The sequence below is a fragment of the Chiloscyllium plagiosum genome, unplaced genomic scaffold, assembly GCF_037043375.1.
Source record: "Chiloscyllium plagiosum isolate Xiang-an unplaced genomic scaffold, Cpla_swu_hap1 HiC_scaffold_3, whole genome shotgun sequence".
NCBI lineage: Eukaryota > Metazoa > Chordata > Chondrichthyes > Orectolobiformes > Hemiscylliidae > Chiloscyllium > Chiloscyllium plagiosum.
Window position 1 is genome coordinate 42,019,119 of NW_028270141.1, and position 22,780 is coordinate 42,041,898.

General features: G+C 41.6%; 1 protein-coding gene across 3 annotated transcripts in view; it reads left to right on the forward strand.

Annotated features, from left to right (window-relative positions):
- The window catches only part of lyst (lysosomal trafficking regulator), a 360,509-nt gene extending 350,216 nt beyond the window's left edge, over positions 1–10,293 (forward strand). For all 3 annotated transcript variants that reach the window (XM_043680014.2, XM_043680023.2, XM_087978632.1), the window contains 2 exons: positions 7,138–7,209; positions 8,981–10,293. In XM_043680014.2, the coding sequence (XP_043535949.2) occupies positions 7,138–7,209; positions 8,981–9,119 (211 nt within the window). In that variant the 3' untranslated portion in view covers positions 9,120–10,293. The remainder of the gene's footprint in view (positions 1–7,137; positions 7,210–8,980) is intronic.
- Positions 10,294–22,780: the final 12,487 nt, after the last annotated feature.

Genomic DNA, 22,780 nt, shown 5'->3' on the forward strand with positions numbered 1-22,780 from the left:
CTCTTACTCATCTCCTTTGAATAGGCTAGTGTGCACAAATATCTTGGCTTACATGCGTATTTGGTGGGGATTTGTAAAATTTAGTGAGAAAGTTGTGGTGGCACAAAATTATTATGATTAGATTAGATTCCATAGTGTGGAAACAGGCCCTTTGTCCCAACCAGTCCACACCGACCCTCCAAAGAGTAACCCACCCAGACCCATTTCCCTGTGACTAATGCAACTAACACTATGGGCAATTTAGCATGGCCAATTCACCTGGTCTGCACATCTTTGGATTGTGGGAGGAAACTGGAACACCCGAAGGAAACCCACGCAGACATGGGGTAAATGTGCAAACTCCACACAGATAGTTGCCTGAGGCTGGAATCGAACCTGGGACCCTGGTGTTATGAGCAACAGTGCTAACCGCTGAGCCACCGTGCCCTCCAAATATTATGGTCAGAACTGTAAATAAATCTGTATATTGAACTGCTACTTGTGACACTAAAGCATTGCTGATCCAACTGTTGGGCACTATTCCATAGAGGGATGGATGAGAAGTCTTGAGTAGGATCCTGTGAACACATTATCCAGATCTGGGCTGATAAGTGGCAAATAATATTTTGTTAAGCAAACGTTAAAGCAATGACCATCTCCTAAAGAGAATATTCTCTGCTCATCTTGACGTGCATTGTTATCATCTAATTCTCTTATCAACAACATCCTTATGGTCATATCCACTAGAATGCCATACACATCCTCACTACTTGCCTTCCTATCTATGACAATAGTAAATTCACTTTGGGCAACCATATCATTAATATATGTTGTAAATAATTGTGGGTCCAGTTCCGTTCATTGTGGAACTCCTCCAGTTATAGGTTACCATCCTGAAAATGCTCTCTTTTCATAACTCTCTGTCTTGTATTAATTCACCAATCCAATCTCCATGCTAATATACAATCTCCATGCTAATATACTATCTCCAATACTAAAGGCTCTTATTTAGTAGCCTTGTGTGGCATAAGTAGTACCTTATCGACTGACTTTTGAAAGTCCAAATATATTGCATCTATCTGTTCATTTTTATTTATCCTCGTTGCCTCCTCAAATTGAGCACGATTTCCTTTTTGTGAGGTTATGCTGACTTTGCTTGATCATATTTCTAAATTCCCTCCTATTACATTCCATTTGATGGACTCTAACAATTTCCCAATAACAGCCGGTAAGGACATGTTGGATCTTTTTCTGTGCTGTAGGTCTCTGTGAATCTAAGATAGGTGGACTCTAAGATTTTCCTAATGACAGGCTTCCTATACCAGATTCCACTTTTGGTCAATTCTCTCCTGTGAACTCTGTCACTGCCAGAATTTATTTATGTAACCGCTGATTGCTCCACCATATTTCCTTCTATTCTACTTACAATTATGGAGGGGTAATTATTCTCTTAATGACTGCTCCAATGAATAGAGTTTCTGAGGAACATTTGAGGGCAGATTCATCCACCCCTACTATTTTTGACCGTTAGATTAAAGTATTTTCTAACAATGTGGAAATCCATTGTTTCATAATTACTATTTATCAGGGGATCCTTTCCTTTGACGTTACAGATGAAACTGCCTTACTATGCAATACTAGATCTAAAATAAGACCATAAGAAATAGGAGTGGAAGTAAGGCCATTGGCCCATCAAGTCCCCTCTGCCATTCAATCATGGCTGATGGGCATTTCAACGCCACTGACCTGCACTCTCCCCATATCCCTCAATTCCTTGCGAGATTAAGAATTTATCAATCAATGCCTTAAAGACATTTAACGTCCTGGCCTCCCCACTGGGCTCCATGGCAGTGCATTCCACAGCCCCACCACTCTGACTGAAGAAATGTCTCCTCATTTCTGTTTTAAATTGACCCCTCTAATTCTAAAGCTGTGCCCACAAGTCCTAGTATCCCCGCCTGACAGAAACAATTTCCCAGTGTTCACCCTTTCTAAGCCGTGCATTATCTTGTAAGTTTCTATTAGATCTCCCCTCAAACTTCTGAACTCTAGCGAATACAATCCCAGGATCCTCAGCTGTTCATTGTATGTTAGGCCTACCATTCCAGGGATCATCCATGTGAATCTCCGCTGGACACACTCCAGTGCCAGTATGTCCTTCCTGAGGTATGCGGCCCAAAACTGGACACAGTATTCTAAATGGGGCCTAACCAGAGCTTTATAAAATCTTAGTAGCACCTCACTGCTTTTACATTCCAACCCTCTTGAAATAAATTACAACATTTGCTTTCTTAACCATGGACTCAACCTGCAAGTCAACATTTAGAGAATCCTGTACTAGCACTCCCAGATCCCTTTGTACTTTGGCTTTATGAATTTTCTCACCATTTAGAAAAAAAAGTCCATGCTTGTGTTCTTTTTTCCAAAGTGCAAGATCTTGCATTTGCTCACATTGAATTTCATCAGCCATTTCTTGAACCATTCTCCCAAACTGTCTAAACCTTTCTGTAGCCTGCCCACCTCCTCAGAACTACCTGCCTGTCCACCTAACTTTGTATCATTGGTGAACTTCGCCAGAATGTCCCCAGTCTCTTCATCCAAATCATTTATATTTAAAGTGAACAGCTGGGGCCCCAAGACCAAATCCTGTGGGACGCCACTTATCACCAGCTGCCATTTTGAAAAAGAACCTTTTATCCCAACTCTCTACCTTCTGTCAGATAGCCAATCCTCATCCATACCAGTAGCTCACCTCGGACACCATGGGCCCTCACCTTACTCAGCAGCCTCCTGTGAGGCACCTTATCAAAAGCCTTTTGGAAATCTAGGGAGATAACAACATCCACTGGATTTCCCTGGTCTAACCTACTTGTTACCTCTTCAAAGAATTCTAACAGGTTCGTCAGGCACAACCTCCTCTTACTAAATCCATGCTGACTTGCTCTATTTCGACTCTGCACTTCCAAGACCTTAGAAATCTCATCCTTAACGATGGATTCTAGAATTTTACCTACAACCGAGGTTAGGCTAATCAGCCTATAGTTTTCCATCTTTTGTCATGATCCTTTCTTGAATAAGGGGGCAACAACAGCGATTTTCCAATCATCTGGGACTTTCCTTGACTCCAGTGATTTTTGAAAGATTACAACCAACTCCTCCGCTATTCCTTCAGCCACCTCCCTCAGAACTCTAGGATGTAGCCCATCCTGGCCAGGAGATTTATCAGTTTTAGACCTTTTAGCTTATCAAGTACTTTCTCATTTGTAATGGCCATCATACTCAACTCTGCCCCTTGACTCTGCTTAATTGTTGGGATATTACTCATGTCTTCCATGTGAAGACTGACACAAAGTATTTATTAAGTTCCTTATCTCCCATCGCTAGCCTTTCTGCATCAATTTGGAGCAGCCCAATCTCTACTTTTGCCTCTTGTTTGTTTCTTAAGTATTGAAAGAAACTTTTACTATCATTTCTAATATTACTGGCTGGCTTACCTTCATATTTGATCCTCTCCTTCCTTATTTCTCTCTGTTATCCTCTGTTTGTTTTTGTAGTCTTCCCAATCTTCTGATTTCCTAGTGCTCTTGGTCACTTTATAGGCGCTGTCTTTTTCTGTGATACATCTCCTGAATTTCTTCGTCAGCCATGGTTGTCTAATTCCCCCCCCTGGGTAATCTGTCCTTTCTTTGGGGTGCACCTCTGTATTGTGTCCTCAAGTATACCCAGAAACTCCTGCCATTGTTGCTCTACTGTCTTCCCCACTAGGCTCTGCTTGCAGTCAGTTTTAGTCAGTTTATTCTCATGCCCCTGTAATTACCTTTATTTAACTATAACACCATTACATCCGATTTTGCCTTCTCTCTTTCGAACTGCGGACTGAACGCTACCATATTATGATCGCTGCCTCCTAAGTGTTATCTGACTGGAAGATCTTTTATAAAGTCTGGCTTGTTACATAGCATTAAGTCCAGAATAGCCTGCTCCCTTGTGGGCTCCTACACAAGCTGTTCCAAAAAGCCTGTTCTTCAATTTCCTTCCTAGTGTATGATACTCCCCAAACAGGTCCTCCTTCCTAGCCTTGCCTATGTTGTTTGTGCCAACGTGGACCACAACAACTAGATTCACCACTACTTCTCCACAAGCCGTTTGGAGATGTCCTGCACCCTGGCACGTGACAGGCAACACACATGCAAGGACTCACAAAGGATACTATCTGTCTCCCTAATTATAGAATCCCCTATAACAAGTGCTTGTCTTTTTGCTCCCCCATCTTGAATGGCCTTCTGCACCATGGTGCCGTGGTCAGCTGGCTCATCCTGTCTACATCCCTTTTCCTCATCCATACAGGGAGCAAAAATCTTATACCTGTTGGACAAGGTCGAAGGCTGAGGCTCCTTCACTCCTGAGCTCAGAATCCCCCTACCTGCCTCACTTACAGTCACACCCTGTTGTCCCTGATCATTAACTGAATTTGAATTATTTAATCTACCGGGTGTGACTGCCCCCTGAAATAAAGTGCCCAGGTAACTCTCCCTCTCCCAGTGTGCTGCAGTGTTTGAAGCTCAGATTCCAGATCATTAACTCTTCCAGCAACCAACACTTGCAGATGTGGTCACTGCTGTTCACAGTCGGATCAGATAGCTCCCACATCATACAGCCACAGCACATCACCTGTCCAGCTGTCTCTACTTATTTAATTAATTTATACAAATTTGAGTTAAACAACCGTTAGTACTTCTCTATGGTCTTGTTCAGCTAACCAATTAATGGTAAACTTTTAATCAATCACACGAAACACAAGAAATATTAATTGAAATGCCTTACCTTTGCAATGCACAAGTCCTTTTTTTTGGTTAGAGGTTGGCGGCGGGTAGTGTCTCTGGATTCGGCCACTGCCAAAATATGTACCTGAAACTCCCGAGGTAAGTTTATATGTTTAAAAGTTACCTTCCCGTCGTGCCACTGGAACTCGCAGTCACTCCTCCCACTTGAACCACCGCTGAAACAATCAAAATAGATTTATCTCTTGTTGATTCCACCAATATTGCTCCAGGAAACTGTCAAAAAAGCATACTATAAATTCACCTTGCAGCAGTGCACAGGTACTCGGTGGTTAGCACTGCTGCCTCACAGTGCCATGGAACCGGGTTCAATTCCAGCCTCAGGCAACTGTCTGTGTGGACCTTGCCCATCCTCCCCAACTCTGTGTGGGTTTCTGCCTGGTGTTCCAATTTCTCCCCACAGTTCAAAAATGTACAGGTTAGATTGACCATACTAAATTGACCCGTAGCGTCGAGATTGGTTGGGTTTGTCATGGTAAATGTGGAGTTATGGGGTTAGGGTTGAGGGCTGGGTCTGAATGGGATGCTCTTTGGTCGTTGTAGACTTGAGGGACTGAATAACCCGTCCCTGCACTGTGAGGGTTCTATAACTACCTTGGCCAATTTGATCGGTCCTGTCTATGTGAAGATTAACATTATTTATTTCAACTCCAATAATCTCTTGTTTAATACTCTGTCCAAATAAGTTAGGACTAGTGGTAAAACAGTAGCTTTCTTATTTCAAGGGATTGAAATATAATTGTAGGGAAGTCTTACTGCACTGACCAAGGTACGAGTGACTACATCTTCAGGCTCAACAATCTTCAGCTGCTTCAACAATGAACGTTCCTCCAACATAAGATCAGAAGTCAGGGTGCTCGTTGATGGTTGTGCAATGTACAGCAACATTTGCAACTCCCCTGATACTGAAGCAGTTCATGCTCAAATGCAACACGATCCACACGATATGCAGGCTTAGGCTGACAAGTAACATTCAAGGCACACAAATGCTAGGCCATGACCATCATCAATATGAGACAATCTAACCACAGTCTCATGACAGTCTCATGGTATTAGCATCACTGAAACCCCAGTATCAATATCCTTGGGGTTACCATTGACCAGAAACTCAACTGGACTTGTCATTTAAATACAGTAGCTACAAGAAAAGGTCAGAGGCTAGGAATGCTGTGATGAGTGACTCATTTTCTAACTCTCCAAAACCTGTCCATTATCTACAGGGCACAAGTCGGGAGTCTGATGGAATACTCCTCTGTTGCCTGGAAGGGTACATTTCCAACAATACTCAAGAAGCTTAACACCATCCAGAGCAAAGCAGCACACTTGATTGGCACCACATCCACAAATGTCCACTCCTTTCACCACGAATGCTCAGTCATAGCAGAGTATACTATTTACAAGGTGCATTCCAGATTCACTAAAGATCGTCAGACAGCACCTTCCAAATCCATGACCACTTCCATTAGAAGGCCAAAAGCAGCAGATACATGGAACACCGCTACCTTCTTAGGGGCAACTAGAGACGGGCAACAAATGCTGGCTATCCAGTGACATCCACATCTCTCAAATGATTTATTTTAAAATCTGGAGTACTGAGAGCAGTTTTGGTCTCCTTATTTAAGGAAAGGTATTATTTCATTGAAAGCAGTTTAGAGAATGCTCCCTGGTATGGATGCATTATCTTATAAGCAAAGGCTAAACACGTTGGAACTCCACTCACTAGCATTTAGAAGGATGAAAAGTGATTTCATTGAGACGTATAGAATTCGTAAGGGACTTGAAAGAATAAATACTGAGAGTCTAGGACCAGAGGACCTATTGAAAGTGTCTCTCAAAGTGCACAAATTTAAGACTGACATGGAGGCACTTCTTTGAGTGTTGATGCTGAGGGAACTGTGAAAGCCAGGTTCCTGTGTATATTTATGGCTGAGATGGATTGTTGATCAGTAGGGGTATCAAGGATCATTGGGAAAGACAGGAAAGTGGATGTGAAGAGTGTTGGCTCAGCTGTGATCCGAATGAATGGTCAAGCAGGAATACAGGCTAGAGGGCCTACTCCTATTTCTATTTTATAAGATCTCATTGATTGAGAAATTTGATATAGGCACATTAAGTGTTTGTACATTAGCTTTGCAGGTACTTCATTGATTGTTGCTTACTTGCCCTTTAGCTGTTCATTTATAAAACCTTTCAAATGCTTAAATCTTATCTGTGGACCCAGTAAACTCCTTTATTCACATGTACGGGCAATTTTTTACTGTAATAATTAAAATGACAAGTCAGCATTCTTACTTTTGAACATTTCTATGCCATTCAGGCTGTGGAGTACATGGGACTTGAAGCCTGTTAGGGAAATTGCTTTCCCGAAATCAAATCGGCCTATTGTCAGGTAAGATTGAGAAAATACATTTGTGTTGTACAGAATTGTAGATGCCATGTTTTATGCTAATATTGTTTAAGTATGCTCATGTGTATCCAGTCATTCTAAGAATAAGATTTTCAGATGAACAGAACAATCTCAGCAGGCTATATCCAAGATTCACTTTCTAACAGGTTTCTATTTCAGACCACTCTTGTATTGCTAGTTGTATTTGTCCCTCATTGGCATCTATACCTCCAGTGCCCAAGGTGTATAACTTGTGAAATTCTAAAATTCCTTTCCCACTTCTATTCTTTCTCTCCTTTACAATTTTCTTTAAAATATATTTCCTTGGCCAATCACAAGCTTTACTGAGTTTTTTGAAGAAGTAACAAAGAGGATTGATGATTGCAGAGCGGTAGACATGATCTATATGGACTTCAGTAAGGCGTTCGACAAGGTTTCCCATGAGACACAGGTTAGCAAGGTTAGATCTCATGGAATACAGGGAGAACTAGCCACTTGGATACAAAACTGGCTCGGACGTAGAAGACAGGGTGGTGGTGAAGGGTTGTTTTTCAGACTGGAGGCCCGTGACCTGTGGAGTGCCACAAGGATCGGTGCTCAGTCATTTAGAATCATAGAATCCCTACAGTGTGGAAACAGGCCATTTAGCCTAACACGTCCACACTGACCCACCGAAGATTATCCCACCCAGACCCATTCCCCCACCCTATTACTGTACATTTTCCATGCCTAATGCACCTATCCTACACATCCCTGAACTCTATGGGCAGTTTGGCATTGTCAGTTCACCTAACCAGCCCGTCTTTGGACTGTGGGAGGAAACCAGAGCACCTGGAGGAAAACCATGCAGACCACTGGGAGAATGTGCAAACTCCACAGAGACAGTTGCCCAAGACTGGAATCGAACCTGGGTCCCTACGGCTGTGAGGTAGCCGTACTAACCGCTGAGCCACCATAAATTATATAAATGATTTGGATGTGAGCATAAAGGTATAGTTGGTAAGTTTGCAGATGACATCAAAATTGGAAATGTAGTGGACAGCGAAGAAGGTTACTTCAGTTTACAACGGGATCTTGATCAGATGGGCCAATGGGCTGAGGAATGGCAGATGAAGTTTAATTTAGGTAAATACGAGGTGCTGCATTTTGGGAAAGCAAATCTTGGCAGGACTTATACACTTAATGGTAATGTTCTGGGGAATGTTGCTGAACAGAGAGATCTTGGAGTGCAGGTTCATAGCTCCTTCAAAGTGGAGTCGCAGGTAGATAGGATAGGGAAGAAGGTGTTTGGTGTGCTTTCCTTTATTGGTCAGAGTATTGAGTACAGGAGTTGGGAGGTCATGTTGCAGCTGTACAGGACATTGGTTAGGCCACTGTTGGAATATTGCGTGCAAGTCTGGTTTCCTTCCTATCAGAAGGATGTTGTGAAACTTGAAAGGGTTCAGAAAAGATTTACAAGGATGTTGCCAGGGTTGGAGGATCTGAGCAATAGGGAGAGGCTGAACAGGCTGGGGCTGTTTTCTCTGGAGCGTCAGAGGCTGAAGGGTGACCTTTATAGAGGTTTATAAAATCATGAGAGGCGTGTAGGATAAATAGACAAAGTCTTTTCCCTGGGGTGGGAGAGTAGAAAATTATCAGAAAAGGGAAAAAAAAAATGTGTGTTGATGGTCAAAAAACATACCAAAGAATTAGGTAAAATCCTGAGTTAAATGTCTACCATATTTTTGATAATCGTGCTTTTTGACTTCGTTATATTCTCTTTTTTGTCCTACAGTCTCACGTTTTCCTGCGATGGCCATCATCTCTACACAGCAAACAGTGATGGCACTGTGATAGCCTGGTGTCGTAAGGACCAACAACGGATGAAGCTCCCTATGTTTTATTCCTTTCTAAGCAGTTACGCTGCCGGCTGAACATTTAAATTGGGTTTCTTTATACCAATCACTGTGCACATTTAGAATCTTCAGTGCTTTCGGGATAAGGTTGAGGTTGAGAAATGAAATGTTCCTCTCCTCAGTTGTGTATATATTCTAAATGAGAAAGATCCTCATAAAAGGAGCAATTGATTTTCAACAGAACAAGATGGAATATGGAAACAGATCTGCAGAGCAGCTTTTGTCATTGCGTTCTGTTGCCTTCCTGCCCATGATGGGAATCCTTGACTTGTTGCATATGCAGTTCTTCAATATATTAATGGTTTCAAATGGGCAACCTAAAACTCAGTTCCAGCAGTTTCAATTTGATGTAAATTATGCAATGTGTCTGGTTGATAATTTTACAGAGTGCAATATTTTTTACTTCTGAATCTATATCAAGTTTTGCATACAATGGGCATGAGACCAAGCAGTGTAATGAGGTACAAGAACAGAATCAACTACATATCGGAGCATGGAATTATGATATAAAGCACCTTAAACCAATTTCTATCTGCACACAGCATCTATCTGCGATTGCCTTGAATGTTTTTCATCTTTGTAAGTGCTACCATTTCTCATACTGTTTCTTGAAAATAATTCTGTCATCTGAATAATTTGATATGAATCAAATTGTTTCTTCCCTTTATTTTTCATAAGTAACAATGAGCAGATTGAGAGATCAAGTTTTATTTTGCCAGTGCTTGCCAGATTGCATGAAAAGATACATCTACCTTAAAGCGAATGGATAACAGAAATTCTACACAGAAACTATGTTGGCTTTATTGAAAATACAATACTGGCTGTTTATGGTCGAACTATAACCCACTTGTGTCAAATACATGACTGTTTATTTAACTGGGAAGCACATGGTCCCAACTTTGTCTGCCATTTTCTCTCTGAAAGTTGTCTTTTGATTATTATTCTTAAATATATTTAAAAATAAAGAGTTGAAAAGTATGCATTTTGCAAGTATTTTGACGAAAGTGAGATAGTTTCAGTGATTTTGCTGATATTTAAAACTTTAACAAATAAGTTTTAAAAAAATTATGAAACCATTGTTCCTCAGACTTGGAAAGTGAGCGTTTGCTGTCTTTTGTACTTCCACTCGTTACGTATCTGTACAAACTATTGTGATGAATATTTGAACATTAAATTAACTGTAATCTGTAAAGTCTTTCTGTTCTTGTCTTTTTATTCTACTAATTATGTTTTGCTGATATTTAATATTAAGTTAGTTTAAAAATTCATGAAATCGGTGTTCTGTAGATTTTGAAATGTTGCACCTATTTGCTGGCCCTCGTTGACATTGCTGATCCCCATGAGAAACTTTAATGGTATTTGGATGGGTGATTGAAAGAGTTGCTGAAAGGAAATAAAAATGGCAAAGGGATAAGGGCATCATATGGTTACAAAGATTTTGGTAGACATTTATGGTAATGTCAGTCAACTAATAATCCAAAGCCCCAAGTTTGAGTCCATGGATTTGAATTCCACCAAAGCAGATGGAAAATTTTGTATTCAGTAAAATCTGGAATTACAAGATAGCGTAATGGTAAACATGTAACTAATCATTGTTGTTAAGCATCAATTTGGTTCACCCACACCCTTTAGGGGAAGAAATCTATTGCCCTTACCTCGTCTGGCTTACGTATGACTCCACACCTACACCAATGTGGTTGAATCTTAATTGTTCTCTGAAATTGCCTAGAGATTCACTCAATTCAAGAACAACTAGGGATGGACAACAAATGCCAGCTTTGCCAGTCCTACAAGAATAAAGAGGTGATGGAAGATAGTCCCGTGGGAATATGTTATTTAGAAGAAGAGTGTCATCATTCCTCCACTAGATCTTCATTAAAGCTGTAGCATTGATATAGTCATCCACAATAATCTCATGGATGGCAAGGGCCTTATTAGCATGATAACAAGAATTGGGAATGGGGAGAATCATAATGTCCTTGAGCCACAGAATTTGTTAGTCTTTGGTCCCTTAACTTTCTTCAGTATTATTTCTCTACAATTACTTGCCTTAATTTCCACATTCATATTAGCCCCAGCTACCTTTTATTTCTGGTATGTAGCTTGTGTCTTCTACTGTAAAGGTAGATGCCAAATAATTGTTCAGTCCATCTTATTTCCTCACTTCCCATGATAATTGGTCCCATCTTTCCTTCTGAGAAACTAACATTTGCTACTTCTCTCATTTTTACATATTTGTGAAATCTCTGACCCCCCTGTGTTTAACTCCTGCATAGTTTACTTGTATTTTCTACGTTTACCGTTGTCATTAAATTTTTGGTTGCCCTTTATTGGTTCCTTCAGTACTCCTAATCCCCCAGACTTTATTACTTATCATTGCAAAATTGTAAGCTTCTTCTGGATCGTCTTGCTGGATATTTGGTTTCAAAGGAATTTATTTTTGAACATTCTTAATTATTTCTTTAAATATTTCCCACTTTATTTATCACCATAGTTTTTAATTTATTTAACCAATCAACCTTAGCTTGCTGTTCTCTCATAGTTATGTAAGTGTTTATTTAAATTTGATACATACCAACAGAAGATTACTGTTTCCTAGACAGAACTATAAATGGATCATTTTCTAGTCATCAAGATATAATGAGTGCCATGCCACAAGAATCAGTACTAGGACCTCAAGCTTTTATATTAATTGGTTTGTATGAAAGAACCAAATATTGTTACATTTGTAACAGGTATTGTTACATTTTATAAGATAAAAACAGGTAGGAAAGAAAATTATAAAGAGGATATAAAACATGGAAGACACGTCCATTATAGTAGTAAATATTGATTCCCACTTTTCGTTTTAGTGAGGAGACCTATACAATCAATCATAACCCACATGAAAGGTTCTTCAAATGTGGAAATTGGCACCAAAGACACTGGTTTTATTACTGACTGTGACTTTCCTACCATCTGACGTGTATGACAGGTACAGCAAAATTCAACCAGATCTTTATGTAATCCAGGCCAATACAAATGCTTCTGTATCTTAGCCTGGTCTTCCTTACTCCTAGATAACCTACAGGTCATTCATGTGCTACCCACAATGTATGATACCAGCAACAAAAGCTGGTGAATGTCAGTTCATTTCTCATCTGCACTAACCTGCCAAGGTCTCCATTTCTGCCTTAAGATTTTATCCTTAAGGTAGTAATATTCTGGAATACGTTCTGATTCCTTTTCAGAGTAGGCTTTATGATATAAATCTTTTATTGTCTTGTCTGTTTGTTGTAACTTCATTAGTCTTTCAGAACCAAACATCTCTGCCTGATCCTCTACCTGCTCAGGTTTTTTCTTTACCATTTCATCAAACAGGTTGTCAGCTAACTAGACCTCAACTCCTTCGTCTTTCTCTTTGGTTTACCCTTCTCGTTTTAACTTATGACTGTGGGATCTTGTCACCACACAGTGTGGAAGAATTCCAGGGTATTTTTTTTTAACTCTTTTATTTCCCTGATTTTCTTTCAGCTTCTCCAGTGCAATGGGCATCACTTCCACTTTTGATCTGGCTATATCGTTTCCAAGAACACACAGTATTCCTGGAATGGACACTCTTTCAATCACTCTCAGTATGATTTCCCCAGTCTTGATTGGACTTCCTAACTTTATCTTACACAGGGGAACACTAATTCCCTCTCCATTTATTCCAGATTATCTCACTCTCAGACATTTCCGAAGGAATGCAAATATTTTCATCTCAAACTATTAGAGACTGACGAGCTCCCGTAACCCTCAATATTTTAACTTCTTTACCTATTCCCCTATTCTACCTGAGTAAATCTTCCCCACACAGGTGATGACTTTGAAAAGATCAGATACTATCTTACTGTCCAGCCCCTGACTAAGCTGTGCACTCTGCTGCAGCTCCTCGATTTTTCTCAGGATTTCCTTCACTACCTCAACTAATCCCACTGGTTTAGCAATTTTTATCTCATCATTTTTCCCATTGCCTTTCTTAAACCACCAGCACTGAGACTTTGTGTCCCACTCTGTTACAGTGAAAACACCTGAGGTCTTTCACCTTTTTTTACACCCTCTTGGGTTTCCTTTTTCACTTGTGGTAGACTGCTCCCAGTGTGATCTACTTTTTGATTTTCATTGAAGGATCTACCTCTTGCCCAATTTCTATCCTTCACGGAATGAAATTGCTGCCAGAAGCTCTGTTTTGAATTATACACTAATATATATTCATCTACCATCTCTGCAGCTTTTCTCGCTATTTGAACTTTGTGCTTCTCAAAATGAGTTCTTATCATTTCTGGAAGTGAGCTTTTAAAGGTCCTCCAGCAGAATAGTATCTCTAAGAACCTTTATATGTCTCTTCTATCTTTAATGCTCTCATCCGTCTATCAGGTTTGCTCTGTTTAATTCTTTCAAACTCAATATAAGTCTGACCTGGTTCCTTTCTTATATTTCTGAACCGTTGTCTTGTATGCTTCTGGTACCAATTTGTAGGCACTTGCGTCACGAAATTGGTGTGTAAAAATGGGGAAAAGCTTGGGAAAGAGGAAGATCCTTCATTGAAAAGCATAAAGTAGGTCACACTGGGAATATCTTACCACAGGTGAAAAAAGAAACCCAAGAGGGTAAAAAGGAGGTGAAAGGCCTCAGGTGTTTTCACTATAATAAGTTGGAACATGAAGTCACAGTGTTGGTGGTTGAAGAAAAGCATTGGGAAAGAGAATGTGATAAAAGAGGCTAAACCAATGGGGTTAGTTGAGGTAGTGAAAGAAATTCTGAAAGAAGTCGAGGAGCTGCAGGAGAGTGCACAGCCTAGTAAGAGGCTGGAAAGTAAGATAGCACCCAATCTTCCACAGATTTCACCTCTGGGTAAGGTATACTCAGGAAGAACAGGGGGAGAAGGAAAAGAAGTCAAAATATTGAGAGATACAGGAGCTAGTCAGTCTCTATGAAGAAATGAAAGCATTTGCACGCCATCTGAAATAATAACCTGAGATAGTGATAATCTGTGGTATAGATGGAGAGAGATTTAGTGTTCCCCGGTGTAAGATCAGGATTTGTGAAAGAAGAATATGAAATTTTGGTGGTCAGATCAATGCCAGGTGGCATTTGAAAATTTAAAAGCAGTGTTAACCGCCAGTTTTAGACATATCAAATTTCTTGAAGTTCTTTAGTCACGATTAACACCAGCGATTTAGGGGTTGGAGCTATGTTGATGCAGAAAGCTGTTGTCAGAATTGAAAGGCCAATGATTATTTTTTCAAAGAAACTCAATATCCACCAGGGAAAATACTCCACCATCAAAACAGTTCTTGAGTTTGGCATTGGCCTTACAACATTTTAATGTTTATATTACAAACAATGTTTTGGAGATGGTTGTGTACTCAAGACTACAACCCTCTCACCTTTTTAGAAAGATTTCAGGACAAAAATATGAGACGGTTTTGTTGGGATCTTATGTTACAGGTGCTTAATTTACAAATTGTACACGTGAGTTGTAAAAATGTTCCTGCAGATGTGTTTACATTGGCTTAAAAGAAAACGTACAGATAAGAGAGAACTGGTACAGTGCAATGTTATGTATGTATGCAGAATCTGTATGAAAGGTATAACTTTAGATTAATGACCTATGTATCTCACAATAGTAGCATTGAGATTCAGAAGAAAGAAAACAAAATAAAGCCATTGTTTCATGTGATGGTTCATCTTTTTCTTAACGGGAAGGTATAACGAAATTGGTGTGTAAAAACAGTAAAGTTGTAAAATGGGGGAAAGCATGGTGTTGTCCTTTTAAGAGGTAAAGTGCTTTTTCAGCTGAGAGTTAAACAGACAAGGGGTCTGTGAGCAGATGAGAATCGTATAGATAGTTCTAAAATGGAAATGTGTAGCAATTGGCTTTGTTAATGGATACCTTAGGATTTATTTTGTTGATGAGTTTGACTTTGGCCAATTTATTTAAACCAAGCACTCAACGATTCAAAGCCAATTGAATCGAAAAACTGATGGTGTTGACAGTCTGAAACCAATAAGATTGTGCAAGTTTGCTGCATCATTGGTGGTATTTGTGTTTTTTGAAAATCAGGAGAGCCAACTGCCATCTGAGACAGAAATACCGAGCTCTCTAAAGTAGTTTCCATGCTCTGTTAAAAGCACTATCCATTTATAAAGTTAAACGGCACATTTAGTGAATATTGTTGACACTAGAAAATGACTGAGAAGGCATTTCGGAAAGAGGAAGATGACAGAAGAAGACACAGGAAGTTCATAAGGATCCATTCTGTGTGAACTTTGAGAGACTAAATTTTAATTTATTGTTGTTATTGGATTTTTAGAAGTGAGACCTGTATTATTGAAAGAGCACACCAGTAGGATCTTGTTTTATGTGGGAATAGGTAGAGTTTGGGAATGGGTTGTTAGGAATTCTGTTAATTTGATCACTGTGGGAGTTAGATAAATAAAATGTTACTTGTGAATTGTAGAGTGAGTGAAAGAATTTCATTTCATGTAACCACACCTTTTTAACAGATTGTGGGGGTGAGAGGTAGGTTATACCACTTATCACATTTCTTTATCAGATTACAAGGTAAGATGCTCCCCTCTGGGTGTTTCAGTTTTAATTATCAGAAGGGTGTCAACCTCTGCTTTGGAACACTCAAACTAGCCTATTTTACCTCTTCATATTCTCCTGACACCATCTCTGACAGTGCTATCTGTTATGAAGTGGAGGTCGACCTCCGTCTGACAACTCTGAATACATCTCGCCAGCCCTGCCTACCAACTTGGTCTGAATTCACATTAGAGAAAATGAGGTCTGCAGATGCTGGAGATCAGAGATGGAAATGTGTTGCTGGAGAAGCGCAGCAGGTCAGGCAGCATCTAGGGAACAGGAGAATCGACGTTTCGGGCATTAGCCCTTCTTCAGGAATGAGGAAAGTTTGTCCAGCAGGCTAAGATAAAAGATAGGGAGGAGGGACTTGGGGGAGGGGCGTCGGAAATGTGATAGGTGGAAAAAGGTCAAGGTGAGGGTGATAGGACAGATTGGGGTGGGGGCGGAGAGGTCGGGAAGAAGATTGCAGGTTAGGGAGGCGGTGCTGAATTTGATGGATTTGACTGAGACAGGCTGGGGGGAGGGAAAATGAGGAAACTGGTGAAATCCGAGTTCATCCCTTGTGGTTGGAGGGTTCCTAGCCGGAAGATGAGGCGTTCTTCCTCCAACCGTCGTTTCGCTGTGGTCTGACGATGGAGGAGTCCAAAGACCTGCATATCCTTGGTGGAGTGGGAGGGGGAATTGAAATGTTGAGCTACAGGGTGGTTGGGTTGGTTGGTCCGGGTGTCCCAGAGGTGTTCTCTGAAACGCTCCGCAAGTAGGCGGCCTGTCTCCCCAATATAGAGGAGGCCACATCGGGTACAGAGGATGCAATAGATGATATGTGTGGAGGTACAGGTGAATCTGTGGCGGATATGGAAGTTTCCTTTGGGGCCTTGGAGGGAGGTGAGAGGGGAGGTGTGGGCGCAAGTCTTGCACCTCCTGCGGTTGCAGGGGAAGGTGCCGGGAGTGGAGGTTGGGTTGGTGGGGGGTGTGGATCTGACGAGGGAGTCACGGAGGGAGTGGTCTTTACGGAATGCTGATAGGGGAGGGGAAATATATAACTCCCTCCGTGACTCCCTCGTCAGATCACCACTCCCTCCGTGACTCCCTCGTCAGATCACCACTCCCTCCGTGACTCCCTCGTCAGATCATATATTTCCCTCCCCTCCCCTATCAGCATTCCGTAAAGACCACTCCCTCCGTGACTCCCTCATCAGATCATATATTTCCCTCCCCTCCCCTATCAGCATTCCGTAAAGACCACTCCCTCCGTGACTCCCTCGTCAGATCCACACCCCCCACCAACCCAACCTCCAATCCCGGCACCTTCCCCTGCAACCGCAGGAGGTGCAAGACTTGCGCCCACACCTCCCCTCTCACCTCCCTCCAAGGCCCCAAAGGAAACTTCCATATCCGCCACAGATTCACCTGTACCTCCACACATATCATCTATTGCATCCTCTGTACCCGATGTGGCCTCCTCTATATTGGGGAGACAAGCCGCCTACTTGCGGAGCGTTTCAGAGAACACCTCTGGGACACCCGGACCAACCAACCCAACCACCCTGTAGCTCAACATTTCAATTCCCCCTCCCACTCCACCAAGGATATGCAGGTCTTTGGACTCCTCCATCGTCAGACCACAGCGAAACGACGGTTGGAGGAAGAACGCCTCATCTTCCGGCTAGGAACCCTCCAACCACAAGGGATGAACTCGGATTTCACCAGTTTCCTCATTTCCCCTCCCCCCAGCCTGTCTCAGTCAAATCCATCAAATTCAGCACCGCCTCCCTAACCTGCAATCTTCTTCCCGACCTCTCCGCCCCCACCCCAATCTGTCCTATCACCCTCACCTTGACCTTTTTCCACCTATCACATTTCCGACGCCCCTCCCCCAAGTCCCTCCTCCCTAAATTTTATCTTAGCCTGCTGGACAAACTTTCCTCATTCCTGAAGAAGGGCTAATGCCCGAAACGTCGATTCTCCTGTTCCCTAGATGCTGCCTGACCTGCTGCGCTTCTCCAGCAACACATTTCCATCTCTGAATTCACATTACCCACAAAGCCAGGTCATCTGTTTAGCCAATTTCTCAAAAGAAATAAAAAAGACTTCTACATCTTTTTCATCGAATTTTGGTAATGTTTGACATATTTGTATATGTCCCTGCCAGGACTTTGTCTACAATAGGTTTGTTCACTGTCACTATCCTCCTCACTAAGCTTACCTTCTACCTTAACCTCCATCCTGTTACGTCGACTTTCCTGTCAAATTGCCAACTTCTGAAGTTCAAACTCTTTCCCTTTCTCCCATTTTCTCTCTCTCTCTTTTTCCTCTGCTTGTAACCATAATTCAAACTGTTCAGTTCCCATTCCCTTTTTTTGTCCTCTAACTCCAGTCGTCTTATTTGTAATTTAGTTTTTTCTAACTCCTCTTCACTTGCCTGTTTCTCTGATATACCTAAATGCTTGACCAACTCCTTTACAATTTCACCTTTCCTCGTATCTCTTGTTAAGCCCAATTCTAGCCTGTAAGCTCATTCTAAAAGTGTCGTCTTTTTCTGTCTTTAAACTTTGTTGGCAAGTATCTTCAAACCTCTTTAGCAATGTTAAGAGCCATTTACCCCACTTTTGATTTAACCAACCACAAGTAATCAAAATTAACCAGATTTTCCACTTTTCACGTAAGTTTTACTTAAACATCCAGTTCACTCATCCCCAGTCTGTTTAAATCTGGTGGGACTTTCATACCTTGAATTTGTTCAAATCTGTCCAAATGCATTCAGAACCTGTATACGAACGGATTTGTCTGGATACCAGACATGAAACCCAATCTGTTATGAAGCTGATAACTGAAACCGGAACATCCAGAGAGGCTCACCTCACCTCATAATCTGTTTAAAATAAAGTTGTGATAAGTACTATGACCTACCTCCCCCCGCAAACTGTTATAAAGGAGTGGTTAAATAAAATTAAATCTTTTCACTCTTTCTATAATCAACAATAAAATGTATTTATCTAACTCAAACAGTTAACAAATTAACAGAACCACTAACAAACCAAACAATTCCCCTCTAACTACTACCAATTAAAACAAAATGCTAATAGTATGCTGTTCTAATAAATACAAGTCCCACTAATATAACAAAAATAGAATGTAATCTCTCAAAATTACAACTCGGATATGTCTTCCACAATGCTCCACAGTGTTTCTGCTGATCTTCTTTCAGGAACACCTCCTTGTTCGAATTGTTGCATCGGGAACACCTCTCTCTGCCAAATTCTGGTGTTAGGAATATTAGCTAAGAATGCCAATGTACCTTTCATCAGATGATGGTGGTTACTCTGAGAGCTGAGAGACCTAGTCTCTTCAGATGGCAGCTTGCTCTCTCCAATTTTCAAATGTTGTCTTGGTGATCTATTAATTTCTTTACAATCAGATTAGTTCTAAGTTGTCAAAGCCATCAGATTTAAATTTAATTGGTCCTTAGTCTCCAAGTGCTTGGTTTAAATTAATTGGCTGTATTTAAAAATCTGTTGTCTTAATATAAATACTGCTTTGCCTGCTAACTGTATAGCCTTTCGATATAAATGTTTCAATTCAAGCACCTGCAACTGGCAAGCTGCAGCCTACAGACACTCATTTTCAAATCGCTAAGACTAGAAAAAAAATCATCTTTTTAAAGGGACCACTGCCAGCCAGGTAACACAGTTGGCTGATGGTACTAACCATAGAATGCACCCATGACATCTTCAAAATGTCCATACTACAGAGGTGGTGGTACTGGATGTCTTAAAATGTATAACGGTGGATAAATCCTCAGGACTTGATCAGGTGTACTCTAGAACTCCATGGGAAGCTAGGGAAGTGATTGGGCCCCTTGCTGAGATATTTGTATCATCGATAGTGACAGGTGAGTTGCCAGAAGACTGGAGGTTGGCTAACATGTGCCACTGTCTAAGAAAGATGGTAAGGAAAAGCCAGGGGACTATAGACCAGTGAGCCTGACGGTGGTGGTGCAAGTTATTGAAGGGAATTCTGAGGGACAGGATGTACATGTATTTGGAAAGGCAAGGACTGATTAGGGATAGTCAACATGGCTTTGTGCGTGGGAAATCATATCTTACTAACTTGATTGAGTTTTTGAAGAAGTAACGAAGAGGATTGATGAGGGCAGCGCGGTGGGCGTGATCTATATGGACTTCAGTAAGGCATTCGACAAGGTTCCTTGTGGTAGACTGGTTGGCAAGGTTAGATCTCATGGAATACAGGGAGAACTAGCCATTTGGATGCAGACCTGGCACAAAGATAGAAGATAGAGGGTGGGGTGGAGGGTTGCTTTTGGTGCTACAAGGATCAGTGCTAGGTCCACTGCTTTTCATTTATATAAATGATTTGTTGTGGTTCTGTTTGCCGAGCTGGGAATTTGTGTTGCAAATGTTTCGTCCCCTGTCTAGGTGACATCCTCAGTGCCTGGGAGCCTCCTGTGAAGCGCTTCTGTGATGTTTCCTCCGGCATTTATAGTGGTTTGAATCTGCCGCTTCCGGTTGTCAGTTCCAGCTGTCCCCTGCAGTGGTCGGTATATTGGGTCCAGGTCGATGTGCTTATTGATTGAATCTGTGGATGAGTGCCATGCCTCTAGGAATTCCCTGGCTATTCTCTGTTTGGCTTGTCCTATAATAGTAGTGTTGTCCCAGTCAAATTCATGTTGCTTGTCATCTGCGTGTGTGGCTACTAAGGATAGCTGGTCGTGTCGTTTCGTGGCTAGTTGGTACCATGGTAAGGCCCTGGAGAGTGTTGCTAAGTAAAGAGACCTTGTTCATAGTTCCTTGGAAGTGGAATTGCAGGTAGATAGGATAGTAAAGATGGCATTTGGTATGCTTTCCTTTTATTCGTCAGAGCATTGAGTATAGGAGCTGGAGGTCTTGTTGCAGCTGTACTGGACATTGGTTAGGCCACTTTTGGAATATTGTATGCAATTCTGGTCTCCTCCTATAGGAAGAACGTTAAGAAACTTGAAAGGGTTTCCTCCCACAGTCCAAAGATGTGCAGGTCAGGTGAATTGGCCATGCTAAATTGCCCATACTAATGGTCAGAGGGAAATGGGTCTGGGTGGGTTACTCTTCAGAGGGTCGGTGTGGACTTGTTGGGCCGAAGGGCCTGTTTCCACACTGTAGGGAATCTAAGACATAGGAACAGAAATTAGGCCATTCAGCCCATTGAGTCTGCTCTGCCATTCAATCATGGCTGATAGGCTTCTCAACCCCATTCTCCCACATTTTCCCAGTAACCATTGATTCCCTGGACAATCGAGCATATCTATCGCAGTCTTAAATATGCTCAGTGACCTGGTCTTCAAAGCCTTCTATGGCAATGAATTCCATAGATTCACCACTCTCTGGCTGAAGAAGTTTCTCCGTATCTCCGCTCTAAAAGGTCTTCCCTTTACTCTAAGGCTGTGCCCTTGAGTCCTAGTCTCTCCTACCAATGGAAACATCTTCCCAAACTCCACTCTGTCCAGGACATTCAGTATTCTATAAGTTTCAAATAGATCCCCTCCCCCATTCTTCTAAACTCCATCAAGTATTGACCTAGTATCCTCAAACGTTCCTCATATGTTAAGCTTTTCATTCCTGGGTCCATTCTCATGAGCCACCTCTGAACACACTCCAGGGCCAGTACATCCTGAGATGTGGGGCCCAAAACTGTGCACAATACTCCAAATATGATCTGACTAGAGCCTTATAGAGCCTCAGAAGTACATCTCTGCTTTTATATTCAAGTCCTCTCAAAATAAATGCCACCATTGCATTTGCCTTCCTACTGACTCAACCTGCAAATGTACCTTAAGAGAATCCTGGACTAGAACTCCCACGTCTCTTTGCACTTCACACTTCTGAATTTTCTCCCCATTTAGAAAATAGACCATGCCTCTATTCTTTTTACCTAGGTGCATGACCTCACACTTTCCCACGTTGTACTCCATCTGCCACTTCTTTGCCCACTCTCCCAACCTGTCCAAATCCTTCTGCAGCCTCCTCCATGCTACCTGTCCCCTCTACCTATCTTTGTATCATCTGCAAACTTAGCCAGAATGCCCTCAGTTCCTTCATCTAGATTGTTAATGTACAAAGTGAAATGTTGACCCTTGTTGAACACCACTTGTCACTGGCTGCCATCCTGAGAAGGACCCTTTTATCCCGACTCTCTGCTTTCTGTCAGACAGCCAAGCTTCTATCCATGCTAGCACCTTGCCTCTGACACCATGGGCCCTTATCATACTCAGTAGCCTCCCGTGTGGCACCTTGTCAAAGATCTTCTTAAGGTCCAGGTCGGTAACATCCATTGGTTCTCCTTGGTGTAATCTGCTCAGTCTTCATTTATATTCCTAGCTAGCTTACCCTCTTATTTAATCTTCTCCCTCATTTCTTTTTTTGTTGCCCTTGTGGTCTTTGTAAGCTTCCCAATCCTCTGGTTTCCCATTGTTCTTTATATGCTTTCTTTTTGCTTTTATGCTATCCAATCCCTGACTTCCCTAGTCAGCCATGTTTGTCTCATCCTCCCTGTACCATGCTTCTTTTTCCTCGGGATGAATCTCTGCTGTATCTCTTGAATTACTCCCAGAAACTCCTGCCATTGATGTTCCACTGTCTTTCCTGCTTGGCCCCTCTCCCAGTCAATTCTACTCAGTTCATGCCTCTGTAGTTGCAGTTATTCGGCTGATTCTATCATGCCTGTCTCTCTCTCGAATTCAGAGTAAATTCAATCATGTTATTGACACTACTTTCTAAACTCCCTTATCAGGTCTGCCTCATTACACAACACTAAATCCAGTATTGCCTGTTCCCTAGTGGGCTCCAAAAAGCCATCTTGTAGATATTCCACAAATTCCTTGCAATTCAGTACCAACCTGATTTACCCAGACCACCTGCATATTGAAATCCTCCATGATCACTTTAACTTTGCCTTTCCTGCACATCATTTCTATCTCCTGGTGTATCTCGTGCCCCAGCTCCTGACTACTGTTTGGAGGCCTGTACATAACACCAACTGTTTTTTAAAATCTTTTGTGGTTCCTCAATTCTAC